Here is a 15692-nt window from a genome sequence, read left to right as displayed (position 1 = left end):
TGGAGTTTCTGCCAGAAATAACTTGTAGGGTTTATAATCATGAATCTCAGAAAGTTATCTGTTGTCACCATCACTATTTTTTGTAGTACATGAAACTGTTTGACCTCGAGGTCCCAAGCTGAGTCATTGCCTCCGGCTCTTGGTGTACATACCCCTCTGTCAGAGATGCATAGGTTGCTGATGTTTCTGTTGTCCACATCTTTTCTTCATAATGAAGTAGTTTTAGGTTTGCTAGTAGAATGATCATTGCTTTAAGCTGGGTATGATAGTACACGCTGCAATCCCAGCACTTGGGGGTGGGACAGGAAGATTAGAGTTCAGGGTTATACTTAGCTACATAGAGAGTTTGAAGCTAACTCGGGACACATGAGACCCTGTCTCAAAAAACAGAAACAAAGCCAGGCAGTAGTGGTGCACACCTTTAATCCCAGCCAGCACTCAGGAGGCAGAGGCTGGCCTGGTCTACAGAGCTAGTTCTAGGACAGCCAAAGCTACGCAAAGAAACCCTGTCTGGAAAAAAAACCAACCAACCAGAAACCAAAAGAGTAAGGTGTAATTATGCATTAACCGACCACTGTTCAGTGGGTAAGCACTAGTTACTCATCTTCTGAGACAATAGAGACATAGGGTTAAGACTTAGTTGTCATATGATTTGGACCCCTAGTGGGAACTCATAACTTATTGTAGAAGATAATAGTAAGAGCAGAAAGAAAAGCTTTTAGATAGAAATGAAACCTAAATTAATATGGCAGTCTGAATTTTACAATACAGATTCTCCATGAACAAATGTGATGAGATTATATAGTCATGAGTATTGTTTGCTTATGGTGTATTGCCAGTGTTAGGATTTTAGAGAAGCCAATTTATATTAAAATGAGAACAGTATGTACAAAGAGTGCTTTATTTTTATTTTATTTTTTTTAAAGATTTATTTATTTATCATGTATACAGTGAGTGTTCAGCCTGCAGGCCAGAAGAGGGCACCAGATCTCATTGTAAATGGCTGTGAGCCACCATGTGGTTGCTGGGAATTGAACTCAGGACCTCTGGAAGAACAGCCAGTGCTCTTAACCTCTGAGCCATCTCTCCAGCCCCCGAGTGCTTTATTTATCTTCTGGATTTCTGTATCCCTCAGTACATTTCCGTTCTAGTCTAAGAAGGTTGGCAGTAGAATCAGATCTTGATCATTAACTTAGTCATTTGCCTACAACTCCTGTATCTACAGCATCACACTGTGCTCTACAGCATCACACTGTGAGGAGTAGGCAACTTCATCTCACGTGGCCTGGTGAAGAGAATTTTGACACAGTTGTCAGGAGGAACCTTGAGTCCTGGGCATCTCTGTCACTAACTTAGGACAAGCAACTAATGTCTTAGGAAAAAAGAACCTTAAAAAATCCTTTCTTGCCAGGCGGTGGTGGCGCACACGCCCTTAATCCCAGCACTTGTGAGGCAGAGGCAGGTGAATCTCTGTGAGTTCAAGGCTAGCCTGGTCTACAGAGCGAGTTCCAGGACAGGCTCTAAAAGCTACACAGAGAAACTCTGTGTTGAAAAACAACAAAAAAAAATCCTTTCTTTCCCTTCATCTTTTATATTCTGTTATCTATACTAGCAAAATGAATGTAGCCATTAAGACTTCTGCTTAGGAGCCAGGCATAGTGATACATGGCAGAGGTGGGCAGATCTTTGTGAGTTCAAGGCCAACCAGATATACATAGTGAATTCCAGGAGAGCCAGGGCTACATAGTGAGACCCTGTCTCCAAAAGAAAAAAGAAGAAGAAAAGACAAAAAAAAAAAAAGACTTCTGCTTAGGAGTATTTGTATCTTAAGTTGGTTTTCTGAAAGAGTGAATCAGAATCCTTTCATTTTAATGTAGACACTCACTGGGTTAAGGAAGACATGTACTTTTTTTTCTAGTTTTATTCCTTTTGTTATGTATAAGAATAAATATAATGCAGTTAACTCTACACTGATTTTCATATAGAATATTTGTGGAGCTATAGGCTCAGGAGTTGATGTTTTCATTTGTTTGGATTACTGGGTTCTAGAACTAACACTGCCTTACAAGAAGGGGGCTGAGGTGTTGGTGATGAACTGGGCAGAACTCAGTGGTTATTTCCCTGGGTTCAAATCCTATCACCAACCAAAAAAGATACTGGGAGAAGGTGAAATCATAGCAGTCATTAAAGTGAAGAGTAGCTCCAGTTTCGCCCTCAGCCACATTTGTCCCAAAGAGCAGCATCACCCAGTTGAGCAGTGGTGATAGGACGTGTCAGAGTTCTAACTCCTTTCCTGTTTTTATAATTCATGGTGTTAGATTTCCCTATTGGCACATAATTATAAATATAACTCACTTGTAAAAATTTGCATGTTTCCTTTGAATTCCATTTATAGGTTTGTTTCTTGGCCATGGCTGCCTCTGGTGAATCTTTGTATCAAGAATAAAAGAGCTTGTCCCTTTAGCTATTCTCTTACGGCATGTTGGGATGTTATGAACCATCATCATAACTTGGGATGAAATGTAAAATATATAAGTTAGTCTTCTGGGCTAAAAGGGGCAAAAGATGGTTATTCTGTGACCTTTCTCAAGTACCTAAACTGACATGCTTTCTGTAAGTATCACCATAATTATGCTGATTTTCTTTATGTTGACAAATAGTTTCTCTTACTGATGTAGCTTCACATCATTTTCTGCTAATGTGTCTTTTACATCTTCTCCCTTCTCATCCCTGTTCTCCTTCAGTCTGCTAGGTCAAAGTATAAGGACATTCAATACAGAGGTAGTCATGAAATTCTAGTTTAAAAGCTTCCAAGGAGAACGTTTATACGGCTATATTCTGATAACATGACAAAGAACTGTCTAGTGAATGCATCCATGTATCACAGAGCCAATACTTCTGCCTTGCCATAGACTGCTAAAAATGGAAGTGTACAATAATGCCTCCAGTGCTTCTGTGTTTAGAAAAACCTTTGCCATGGGCAGAAGGGATCTCACCTCTAATGTACAATCCAGCATTATTTTATGATGATATGCCTGTGAATATATGTTTTTAAAAACTAGTATTTCTTGCTTAGCAGTACAGTGTCTAACTTAACATGGCAAGTCCTGAAAAACATGCACAAGGTCCTAAAGAACACATGCACTACAGTGGTTTTTATTTTTTGCTAATAATTATACTTAACATAGTAAAATTAAGTAGTGACAGGAACCTCTAAGTTTTCTATGGAGTCAATATCCATCCTAAGTTTACATTTGAAAAGTCAAACTAGTGAAAAGTTAGATGGCTTATTTTTCCGCCCCGGTACGACCCATTTTTTCTGAAAAGTTTTCTACTTCTATGTAGTATGTACTCTACTTTATTGAGTGTACTGTAAGCCACACCTCTGCAGATAGGTGAGCAAAACCAGATATGCTTCCTGACCCGTAGTCTTAGAGTCTGGTGAGTGATGAAGGCACTAAGCAATAAGCACAGAAATGCAAATTACAGCCACAACGAAAGAATTGTGTGTGTGCCACTCGAGTCGTATGTTGGGAGGACCTGTTGTGAAAGTAGCACTTACAGTAAGACCTAAGGATGTGAAATCAAAGCATGGGGTGGAGGATAAATGCAGAGAGGACTACAGGAAGAAACATGGGATGGCTCTTAATGGTCCAGGCATTGAAGGCGGGCCGGTCTGCCTGGAATGCCATTTAGGCAGGAGTATAGTCTGTGTGTGTGCTGACTTTGGAAGTAAAATTAGCCATTTGGTTCCATATGCCAAATTCTTAGTCATGGTAGTGGTGTTTGATCCTACTGGTAATCCTTTTTAGATTACATTTTCATTTATAAGTTTCTGTTCAACAAAAGTTTAATCCTCTGTGTTAATATTCCTTCCCTTACTTTGGAGCAGACTGAAAGGGAATTAGACATCATGATACAGTTTCCTGTTCATTTGCAGTTATTTTTGTTTGCTTTTCATTTGTACTTCATTTATGTTCTTAAATGTTATTGATGTAATTTTTTTTACCTATTTTCATAATCTCTTTTATTGTTTTGAGTTGAAATTCTGAGTATCCATTCCTTCATTCTTGTCTCTTTGTAATGTAAACAGGAAATGTAGCAAACAGTCCTGTGCATCAAGTTTAGTTATGTTTAGTGTACTGGTGTAATATTTACTCTTTGTCTTTTGTTTTATGTACAAAGATCAGCATATACCAAGTGAGAAGACAGGAGTAACAGTAGGAACTAGATTCCACTTTCTTTTCAATCATTAGAACAAGTGCTTTAAAAAAAATGAACAGAGGCAGGTGAGATGGTTCAGTGGGTAGAGGCACTTACCACCAAGCCTGACTGCCTGACTTTGATCCATGAAACCCACATGGTGGAAAGAGAGAAGAGACTCTTCACAGTTGTTGTCTATCCTCCACACTCCATGGGAATGTCATCCCCTCACCTGCAACACACACACACACACATACACACACACACATACACACATACACACACACACACACACACACACACACACACACACACACACAGTCTAGTGAGAGCACATAAAATAAAAATTTTTAAAAAAATCACAAAATAATGGACCTTTTAAAAGCACAAACATGATAGAACATGTCTAGTTTGTTAGAAATATACCAAGTGTTGGCCAGGTCTGGTAGCTCAAGATTATTATCTCAGTTATTTGGAAGGCTAAGGCAGAAGGATAGAGAGTTTTAATGCTTGCCTAGGCTGCAAAATGAGTTCAAAGCCAGCCTGAGTAATTTAGTCTCAAAGAAGCGCAGGCTATAGTTGAGTGCTGAGGACTTATATAGTAAGTATGAGACTCTGAGTTTCTCCCTCAGGACCACAAAAAAAAGAAAGGGCCGGGCTGTGGTGGCGCACGCCTTTAATCCCAGCACTCGGGAGGCAGAGCCAGGCGGATCTCTGTGAGTTCGAGGCCAGCCTGGGCTACCAAGTGAGTTCCAGGAAAGGCGCAAAGCTACACAGAGAAACCCTGTCTCGAAAAACCAAAAAAAAAAAAAAAAAAAAAAAAGAAAGGAAGAGAGAGAGAGAGAGAGAGAGAGAGAGAGAGAGAGAGAGAATAGAAGAGGAGGAGACTTGTAACTTCCCTTTTACTTATGATTTTGGTTTGAGGAGCAGAGGCCAACTCCATAGGGGCTGGCTGTGTCCTCTCCCTTAGCATTTATCTTGATGCCCATTCTCCTGCAAGCTCATTACTCAGCAATGTCTGGCTACATAGCTTCTCTGCCTGCATGTCTACTTCTCTTGACTCTGAAATAGTCCTTTTAAATAAAGACTTACAATGCTGTGATGTAAAATTCACTTTAGAACTAGTAACTGTATTTCAGTCACATTTCCCTGCCTTTTTTTAATCTCTTGGTTTCTGTTTTGTGTATGGTGAGAAACCAAATCTCTTGGTACATCCTTACCCCTGAAGGTTAAGATCTTCAGTACGCTCCACTCCTCTGCAGAAATCACAGGACTTGAACATCTACTTCCAATTGTTACTCTTGTACCTATGGTATAATTTTTTAAAAGAGAACAATTTGGTGTAAGTTGGTCTTCACACTTGCTAATGTACTGATTTCGTGAAAAAGCAACTGGAGGCAATTTAAGAGGTCGTAATTTAGAGGCCATCTTCAAAGGCCCAGAAGCCAGCTTCAGTTTGGGGAAATATTCTCAATTGGTGGAAAGCCCCAACCTTTCCTTCCTCAGATGTTCTGATGTTTGTCTCTGGGTTTCTGTCTACAGGGCATTTGTGTACTTGAGCAACCTGCTGTATCCTGTGCCCCTGATTCACAGGGTGGCCGTCGTCAGTGAGAAGGGGGAAGTGCGGGGATTCCTGCGTGTGGCTGTGCAGGCCATTGCAGGTGAGTGACCTCTTTCTAAATGAGAGCTGTGGATTCTTTCCTATAGAAAAAGCAGGACAGGGGCTGGAGAGATGCCTCAGTGGTTAAGAGCACTGGCTGTTCATCCAGAGGAGCACCCACATGACAACTCACAACTGTCTGTAATTCCATTTTCAGGGGATCTCACACCCTCACACAACTTACATTCAGGCAAAACACCAATGTACATAAGATAATTTTATTTAAAAAAGAAAGAAATCGCCGGGTGGTGGTGGCGCACGCCTTTAATCCCAGCACTCGGGAGGCAGAGCCAGGCGGATCTCTGTGAGTTCAAGGCCAGCCTGGGCTACCAAGTGAGTCCCAGGAAAGGCGCAAAGCTACACAGAGAAACCCTGTCTCGAAAAACCAAAAAAAAAAAAAAAAAAAAAAAAAAAAAAGAAAGAAATCATAGAATAGGCATGCTAGTTCCATGTGGGTGACACTTTAGTCATATACATAAATGGTAGTGTGTTTGTTCAAATGGGGAAGGTCTCCATTAGCTTCCTTTCTATTAGTTTTATCTATATCCCCACCACCTCTAGTATCATAATTAAATTTCACTTTAGTCTGGGATATTGCCTGTTTTGGGAAAAACGGTATGTAACATGAATAACTCTTAGACTGACTTTGTAAAAGTGATGGGCAGTTTAGACAAGGATGGTGGATTGTGTACTTTGAAGCCAGCCTGAGCTACATAGTAAGACATTGTTGTTTTGTTTTGTTTAAAAAAAAAAAAACAATCCAGGCATGTTCACACACACCTTTGATCCCAGCATTCAAGAGGCAAACAGATTTCTGTGAGTTCAAGGCCAGCCTGGTCTACATACAACCAGGGATACATAGTAAGACTCCTCTCTCCAAAAAAATAAAAATAAAAAGTCATAAACTCTTTTTGTTTGAGATAGTGTTTTTTTCTGTATAGCTTAGGCTGCCCATAAACTCAAATCTTCCTACCTCAGCCTCCTAAGTGTTGGGATTATAAACATACAATACACCACAGTACTTGGGTCAAGTGTTGAACATTTTACTTTTGTATTTTTAATTGTTTTTAGTTTAAGGTTTCACTGTGTGGTCTAGGTTATCCTGAACTCAAAATCCTCCTGCCTTGATCTGCTGAGTGCTGGCCTCACCACACCTAGTTGATGGTTTGAACCACTCTGTCTTACCTGTGTCAGAGTAACAAAGGATTTTAGATTGTTCTTGCCTAGTTTTCTCTCTTTTCTAGTAGACCTTTTTTTTTTTCCCTTAGCTTTTTTTAGCCTTAGCTACTGAGTGAGTTTGAGGCCAACCTGGACTCATGACTGAGACCCTGTCGCAAAACAGAAGGCATTTATTTCACTGCTAAATGTAATACGTGTAAGACTATGGCTATTTTCTGTATTTTCTATCTTAACTCCTAAGAGCTGGGCTCCATACAATGACCTGTCAGCCTTTACCCCTTAGAAAACCGTCACAAAGTCACCACACCAAGTGTGTAGAAGTCTCTTCCACGAGTTAGTATAATGTTTGTTATACTAACTTTGTATAGTATTGTATAACAATCTTTGTTGCCTATTACTGAATATAGTCTTGCCAAGATGTTTAGGAGTCAGAATTTCTAGGTGTGGTATTATAAACAAACTGAAGATCGAAACCAGTTCTTTTTAACTATTCTCATTTGAGCAGAGGAAGGTAGTTAATCTACAAAAATAATTGGAAGCAGCAGCTGTAAATTTTTTTCAGTGCCATTCATTCTTATACTAAGGTCCTTACTTTATAATGCACTAAGAGCTGTCCTCCCACACATGCACTTTCATTCAGTCTTTGCTGGCTTTCTTTCTATTTAGCGGATGAAGAAGCTCCTGATTATGGCTCTGGAATTCGACAGTCAGGAACAGCTAAAATATCTTTTGATAACGAGTACTTCAATCAGGTAAGAAGTGTTTGGGAAAGAAGGAACACCTTAGGAAAAGAAAAGGAAGTAATGGATTTATGAGGAAAATGTCCAATGCTGGCACCCAATTCCTTTGCCTAGAATGTTAGCAGTTCTAAGATGCTGGTTACCCCCACAGTTACTCAGTAAAATATGGGACATGTGTAACAGTTACAGAGATGAAAATGCATAACATACTACCTTTTCTCAGACAACTCTTAGTCCACTTACTTATTATTTTGTACAAATAATTATTTGTTGTACAAATAAAAATATTGTTGTTATACAAATAAAACTAAATCAAGAAATGGAAGAATATGTCATTTACCTAGCCTTGCCTTCCTTTCAGAGTGACTTTTCTTCAGTTGCAATGACTCGTTCTGGTCTGTCTTTGGAGGAGCTGAGGATTGTGGAGGGACAGGGCCAGAGTTCTGAAGTTATCACTCCTCCAGAAGAAGTCAATCGAATGAATGACTTGGGTGCGTAGGCAGACACTGTTACTGAGGAGATTCTCAAGGGGAAAACATTGACTACCACAGTCAAGCAACCTAATTGCTTGGTGAACTAGAAACAGAAAGAATGCCCAGTGCCCTCCTCTTCATGTTACTTGAGCCCTCTGTGTCATTTAACTCTTTAGATCTGAAGTCGGGCACGTTGCTGGATGGGAAGATGGTGATGGAGGGATTTTCTGAAGAGATTGGCAACCACCTGAAACTGGGCAGCGCCTTCACTTTCCGAGTCACCGTGCTCCAGGCCAGTGGGATCCTTCCAGAGTATGCAGACATCTTTTGTCAGTTCAAGTAAGGCACCTGTATTTGTTACTCTTCTGTTGCTGTAATAGAACATCCTGACAAAAAGCAGCTTAGAGAAGAAAAAGGTTTAACTTAGACTACAGTTTCAGAGGGATGGAGTTCATCATGGCAGAGAAAAAGGCATGGCAACATGAGCAAGAAGCTGACCCATCACGTTTTCCTTCACACAGGGGTTGCAGAGAGAAAGAGCAGGACTTGGGGCGGGGCTGTAAACCCTCAACATCTGCCCACAATGATGTACTTCCTCAACAAGACTCTTCCTCAAGGCCCCATAACCTCCCAAACAGATAGCAACTGGGGACCAAGTGTTAAAGGACTTGAACCTGTGGGGGCATTTCTCATTCGAAGAAGCCACACTGCCCCTTTGTTGTGCCCATCTAGCAAGATGTTACCTGCAGAGAATCCTTCTTGCTGTAGAGTGTTTTACATATGTGAATGATTAAGGCTGTGGAGAGAGAAAAGATGTGACAAGTCTCTGAAAGAACACTTTCTTCACTCAGGATGAGAATAAGAATCAAAACCCTATCCTGGAATGACTCAGGGTTCCCCATGGAGTGTGCAGCATGTACTGCTAGAGGACTCTGTGATGTCCCCTTACCCCAGGAACATAGTATCTGATCCCAGTGAACCTGTAGCTTTTAGTGCTTTTCACGACAAAATGTCTCCTTAAGAAACAAGAGTTAAACAAATTGTCTAGCCAACAGTTTCATATACTTAATACTTTAGAAAAAGGAAATTTACATAATGTAAAGAAAAACACCCATTATATGAAGTGAGAAAAGGTGTGTGGAGAAGATGTATGTAGGGATACCTTGGAGCACTAAAGAGCAAGGTTGTCAGTGTCACTGAGATGGTGGGTCAGACCCACTAGTGCTCATGGGTGCCTTGGGCAGGTATAGTGTATGGCCAGGAGAAGGAAAACTGGAGTGGGGGTGGTGGAACAGAAGAGGAGGAAAGGGACAGGCATAATGAAAAGAAGAAAACAGAGATACTCCCTAAGGGACTGGAGAAATGGCTCAGCAATTAAGAGCACTAGCTCTTAACTGGACCCAGGAAAGGACCTGGGTCCAATTCCCAGGCACTTAGGTAGGGGTGCATGGTTGTAACTCTAGTTCCAAGGACTCTGATGCCCTCTCCAGGCCTCTACGGGCACAAACGTACATAAATGCGGAACACCAATGCACACACATACACATGAAATAAAACGAAAATTTTTAAATGCGTGTATTTTTCAAGACTTCAAAAGATATACATAATCACAGGAGGCTGCAGTGTCAGCAGTATGGATCATTAGTAATTTGGAGCATTGGCAGAGGTACTGCCATCCTCAGACATGGTAGACTATTGTGAAAATCAAGACAGATTTTCTACAGAGATTTTCCCCGCTATTCAAAATCCCCCCTCCCACACACACACACTTTGGGGACTGGAGAGATGGCTCAGTGGTGAAAAGTACTGTTGTTCTTACAGAGGACCCAAGTTCAGATGTGAACACCCACAAAGTGCTTAACAGCCATCTTTAACTCCAGTTTCAGGGAGTCTGACCACCTCTTCTGACCTCCACAGGCACCAGGCACACATGTGGTACATATGCATACATGCAAGCAAAACACACATACACTTAAATCTAAAAAAAAATTCTTAGCTGGGCGGAGGTGGCGCATGCCTTTAATCCCTTGGGAGGCAGAAGCAGGCAGATTTCTGTGAGTTCGAGGCCAGCCTGGTCTACAGAATGAGTTCCAGGACAATCAGGGCTACACAGAGAAACCCTATCATGAAAAACAAAAAAGCAAAAATTTTTAAATATATTCTTTTCCCCATTTGACATTTTAGAGTATAATCTGTGTGTTGAGCCACCTGTTGGAGAAACAGGCACATAAGTACATCATTGTAAACAGTGAACTCTTGGCTTTTGAGGAGCAGTAGGTCCTACTGCTATGGGAACACAAAACCATCAGGTGTGTGTCAGAGGAGACTTCCTGGAACAGATGACTTTTGAGCATCTCTTGTCTGTCGGGAGACTCCTAGGTCAGTCTCCCACATGCGGTTTTACTGTTTTTTGCAGAGGCTCAAATTTGCCAAGTTTTCTCTATGTAATATGATTTCATTTTCAGTAAAACAAATGAAAAACTTCTACAAAAGAACAAGACTTTACATTTTGTTGATTGGTTTGATTGATTTTGGGGGGGTTGGGGTAGATTTGCTTGGTAGATCAGATTTGTTCTTTTGTTTTATTGGGTGTGAGGAAGTAGGTTCAGATTTTTAGGGATGGGTGGGTGCTAGGTTTTTTGTTTTGGGGGCTTTGGGTAGGTTTTTTTGTTTTGGGTTTTGTGAGGTAGGTTTGTTTGGGAGGATTGGGGGTAAGTTTATTCATTTGACTTTGGGGAGGTTGGTTTGTTCATTTGTATTTTGGGTTTTGGGGAGTAGTTTGTTCATTTGTTTTGGATTTTGGAGGTAGGTTTATTCATTTGGGTTTGGGGGGTAGTTTTTTATTGTTTTATGGGTTTTGTTTGTTTGGTTTTTTGGTTTGCAAAGGTAGGTTTTTGGTTTTGGTTTTGGGGTTTTTTTGTTTGTTTGTTTTTTTCGAGACAGGGTTTCTCTGTGTAGTTTTAGAGCCTGTCCTGGATCTCGCCCTATAGACCAGAATGGCCTCAAACTCAATAGATCCACCTGTCTCTGTCTCCCGAGTGCTGAGATTAAAGGTGTATGCCACCACTGCCTGGGTAGGTTTTTTTGTTTGTTTTTTGGGATTGGGGGAAGGATAGGTTTGCTTGCTTTAAGACAAGGATTCTCTGTGTGTCCCTGGCTGGCCTGGAACTGCTATGTAGACCCTTCTGGCCTTGAACTCTGCAATTCTTCCAACTCTCCTTCCTGAGCGCTCAGATTACAGTCATGCACTACCACATCCTGCTCCAAATTTGTTGAGTTGATTTCTTTACTCTCTGTAAGCTATGCTTGTATATATGTCCATTTGTCTAAATAATCAGGGTCACTTAATTTTTCAGCCATAATCCAAAATGCTGTCTATATGATATGGGAAATGCTGACATGGAAAGAAATAATCACCATTCAATGCAGTAAAAACAAAAAAAGGTGTTTTGTTAGTATGCTTCTAACTGTAGAGTCCAAAGTGGGCTCTTAAAACAGATTCTGCTAGTCATAGTAACACACACCTTGTATCCTAGCACCTGGAGGCAGAAGCAGACAAATCGCTGTGAATTTGTGGCCAGCTTGGGCTTCATAGTGAGACTCTGTCTCAAAACAAAACCAAACCAGATCTGATGAATTCTGATGCAGTATTCATCTGTCTCTTCTTATTAAGCTTTTTGCATCGTCATGATGAAGCATTCTCCACTGAACCCCTCAAAAACAATGGAAGAGGAAGTCCCCTGGGCTTTTATCATGTACAGAATGTGAGTAACCTGAATGTTTTGCCACACCCCTCAGGTTTATGTACCCTGACTTTATTGGCTAAGGAAGAATGATCATGTGAGGTGTGGGCTGCCTGTTGTGTTTAGATGAGGGAACTTTGCAGAGAGAATGAACAGTAGAGATGGTGGCCAGGGCAGTGAGACAGTCTTCAGGGGAGGAGCAGCTAATCTCTTAATGAATTACAGGGACCCAGTAAGTGTGTGCAGTCTAGTCTCCCAATGAAATCTTCCATCTGTTTGAATATGAGTTTTTAAAAAATATTTCTACCCTAGAAAAAACAAGCATGTTTAATATCAGTTTTGATAAGTTAACATAGTACCCTGTAAACTCTAGGATACTTACATTGTTGCTTACAAGTAATGTTGAAGATATTATATACCTTCTGTAACTAAGTTAAGATTTAGAGTGTTTCCCTGGTAGCTGTGATTTATCTATTGATGTCCCATACAACTGTCTTCATACATGCAGCAAGGAAGTAGGCTTCCCAATTTGTGTATTTTATTCAAACTCCATTCAAAAGTCATCTTGAGGGGAGTGGTGAGATGGCTCAGCGGATATAAGCACTTACTGACCAGCTTGATGGCTGGAGTCCATCCCCAGGACCCACATGGTGGGGGGAGAGCACTGGCTCCCACAGTTGTCTTCTGACTCCTGCATGCATGCCATAACACAAGCACCATGCACACACAGATAAGTTAATGAAGCATAAAAGCAGTCATCTTCATCATAACACTGATGTTCATTAAGAATTCAGTTTGTATCAGCCCAGTCCTGCTTTCTGCACCATTGAGCCCTCACTTCTACACCATGACTGTCACAACCCTGTCCTGTAGCTGAAGGAGCTGAGGCACTAAGCAGCTCCTGCTACTCACCAGCTTACATAGCTGGGAAGAGGCAGAGATGGAATTTAAACACAAAGAAGCCTGGCTGTAACATCCAGAATCTTCACTGCCTTCATGAAACTACCTTTCTTTTTCTTGTTAATCACGTCTACTCTATAAAGTGAGAGAGGGGCCTGGGTTGTGGTTGTAGCCCAGCTGGTAGAGTGCTTACTCACATATACAAGGTCCTGGATTGGAACTCTAGCACAAACAAAAAAATTTTAAATATATGAAGTGAGAGAGGAAAAGACAAAGAGAAAAAAATAAAAATAAAGCATGAAATATGGGCTGGAGAGGTGGCTCAGAGGTTGAATGTGTACCGTTCTTGTAGAAGACTTGAGTTAGGTTCCCAGCCCACAAAAGCATATGACTCCAGCTCCAAGGGATCCAAAGCCCACTTCTGGCCTCTGAGGGCACTTGTTCACATATTCAACATGCACATATTCCAAACACAGACATAGATATACATACATATCTATAACTAAAAAGAAAGTATGTGTTTGATAAATGCTGATCGGCTGTTTAACAAACCACTGACTCATGAAACCACAGATGTCCCCAAGGAGCTTAGAATTAAGAGGAAATATAGTCAGAGTATGGGGACATGAAAATGGGATTCATTAAATTCAAACGGGAATGTTTTCCATATGGGATGACTTTAAGTTACTTTTTGGGTACGGGAGAATAGCTATGAAGAGAGAAGGTAGGTTTTCTGAAAGAAGTAGCTAGCATAAACAAGAGGTGGGAAAAGAAGAAAAGGTGTGTCAAACTTGGCGTTGTACCTTGCTCTTAGTCCATAGTCAACACAGGGTTTTCTTATCTCTTCTACTACTTCACCTGGGCTTTGGAGGGAAGGCCTTCCCAGCAGAGTTGTGACCTGGGCCTCTTCTGAGGTACAACAGGGAAAAGGCGGGTGGAGAGGGCACCAGGCAAGTCTTGAAGTAATGAGTAGCAGCAGAGGGAGGTCAGTCCTGCGCCACTGTGGAGGGTCTAGAATGCTGACACTTGGTACAGTCACATTAAGAAGAAAATCAGAGGGAAACCTGACTTGTGGTGTAGGTGGCCCGTGTAGTGAAGCACCCAGCATGTACAGGATGCTTAACAATGCTGAAGGGCTGCTGCAAGAAAAAACGTGTGCTTTCTTGTCCTAATCCTACCCCAGCCTCATGTGACTTTCTTGTTACTAGATTGCAGTGGAGGTCACTGAGTCATTTGTGGACTACATCAGAACTAAGCCCATCGTATTTGAGGTCTTTGGACATTACCAGCAGCACCCACTCCATCTGCAAGGACAAGATCTTAACAGGTTTGAGTCAGATGAGCCAAGACTGGGATTGGTGTTGCTCTTTTGGTTTTTAGTTCCTCAGTTCCTGGAAGAGAAATCTTTTCAGGGATGCAGATAACTGAATAATAGATTCATACATTACCCTGTTTTTACTCTTGAGATGTCATTAGCTAACCTAATCACTAACTTGAGATACAGCAAGTTGAATTTTATCCAGATGACTTTGAATGCCTTCTTTTTGTTGTAAGAAGTTTTTTTGTTTGTTTGTTTTTTGGTTTTTTTTTTGGCTTTTTTGAGACTCAGTTTCTCTGTATAGCCCTGGCTGCCCTGGAACACTTTGTAGACCAGACTGGCCTCAGACTCACAGAGCCTGTCTCTGCCTCCTGAGTGCTGGGATTAAAGGCATTCACAACCACCACCCATCAGAAGAAAAATCTCTGTGTGTGTGGGGGGGGCGGGCGGGGAGTTTCAAGACAGGGTTTCTCTGTGTAGTTTGGTGCCTGTCCTGGATCTTGCACTGTAGACCAGGCTAGCCTCGAACTCACAGAGATCCACCTGACTCTGCCTCCCTAGTACTGGGATTAAAGGCGTGCGCCACCATTGCCCATCAGAAGAAATTCTTAATAGGGTAGAAAGTTGGTGCAGTAGAGCTAGAACATGCATGTAGTTATTTCTGACACCTTTACTTTATGAAATGGAGACTCAGAGGGGAATCATCACAACCAATGAGGAAACACACTGCCCTAGCATGTTTCTGTTTTCTTAAAAAGATTTAAGCATTAAAAAAAAAAAAAAAGCCAGATGGTGATGGTGCTTGCCTTTAATCCCAGCCCTAGAGAGGCAGAGGCAAGAGAATCTATGTGAGTTCGAGGTCATCCTGGTTTACAGAGCTAGTTCCAGGACAGCCAGGGCTACACAGAGAAACCCTGTCTCAAAAAAAAAAAAAAGATTTAAGCATGTCACCAATGTCAACACTTAAGTACATTAGTCCTAATGAATGTTTTCCTTCTCTCTTTGCAGTCCACCTCAGCCTTCTCGGAGATTCTTCCCACCACCCATGCCACTCTCCAAACCAGGTGAGCAGCAGCTGAACTCTGTCTAATGTACGTGTATCTGCTCTGAATGGTTTCCAGACAAGAATCACACTGCAGTTCCTTCTCTGTGTCCTTAGGTGTTCCTGTTCCTCTTGTATATTTCTAACAGGAACACGAATGCTTGGTTCCTGATCTGAGATGGGAAGTCAGAAACAATTGGTCTCTGTCTCTCTGACCTTTTCATTCAGACTTGATAACCTCCTCCTCCTTCTTAAATCTCTGTGCTTTGGCCGGGCGGTGGTGGCGCACGCCTTTAATCCCAGCACTCGGGAGGCAGAGGCAGGCGGATCTCTGTGAGTTCGAGGCCAGCCTGGACTACCAAGTGAGTCCCAGGAAAGGCGCAAAGCTACACAGAGAAACCCTGTCTCGAAAAAACCAAAAAAAAAAAAAAAAA

The 15692-nt window shown here is 41.5% G+C and overlaps 1 protein-coding gene across 14 annotated transcripts in view; it reads left to right on the top strand.

Annotated features, from left to right (window-relative positions):
- The window catches only part of Kif1b (kinesin family member 1B), a 145809-nt gene that overhangs the window by 97730 nt on the left and 32387 nt on the right, over positions 1–15692 (top strand). For all 14 annotated transcript variants that reach the window (XM_052717438.1, XM_052717444.1, XM_052717448.1 and 11 more), the window contains 7 exons: positions 5746–5864; positions 7709–7794; positions 8144–8273; positions 8432–8594; positions 11929–12019; positions 14107–14225; positions 15225–15280. In XM_052717438.1, coding sequence (XP_052573398.1) covers positions 5746–5864; positions 7709–7794; positions 8144–8273; positions 8432–8594; positions 11929–12019; positions 14107–14225; positions 15225–15280 — 764 coding nt within the window. The remainder of the gene's footprint in view (positions 1–5745; positions 5865–7708; positions 7795–8143; positions 8274–8431; positions 8595–11928; positions 12020–14106; positions 14226–15224; positions 15281–15692) is intronic.

Source organism: Peromyscus californicus, unplaced genomic scaffold (genome assembly GCF_007827085.1).
Source record: "Peromyscus californicus insignis strain IS unplaced genomic scaffold, ASM782708v3 Scaffold_5__1_contigs__length_169319896, whole genome shotgun sequence".
Taxonomy (NCBI): Eukaryota; Metazoa; Chordata; class Mammalia; order Rodentia; family Cricetidae; genus Peromyscus; species Peromyscus californicus.
This window is presented reverse-complemented; position numbering and strand designations above follow the sequence as displayed.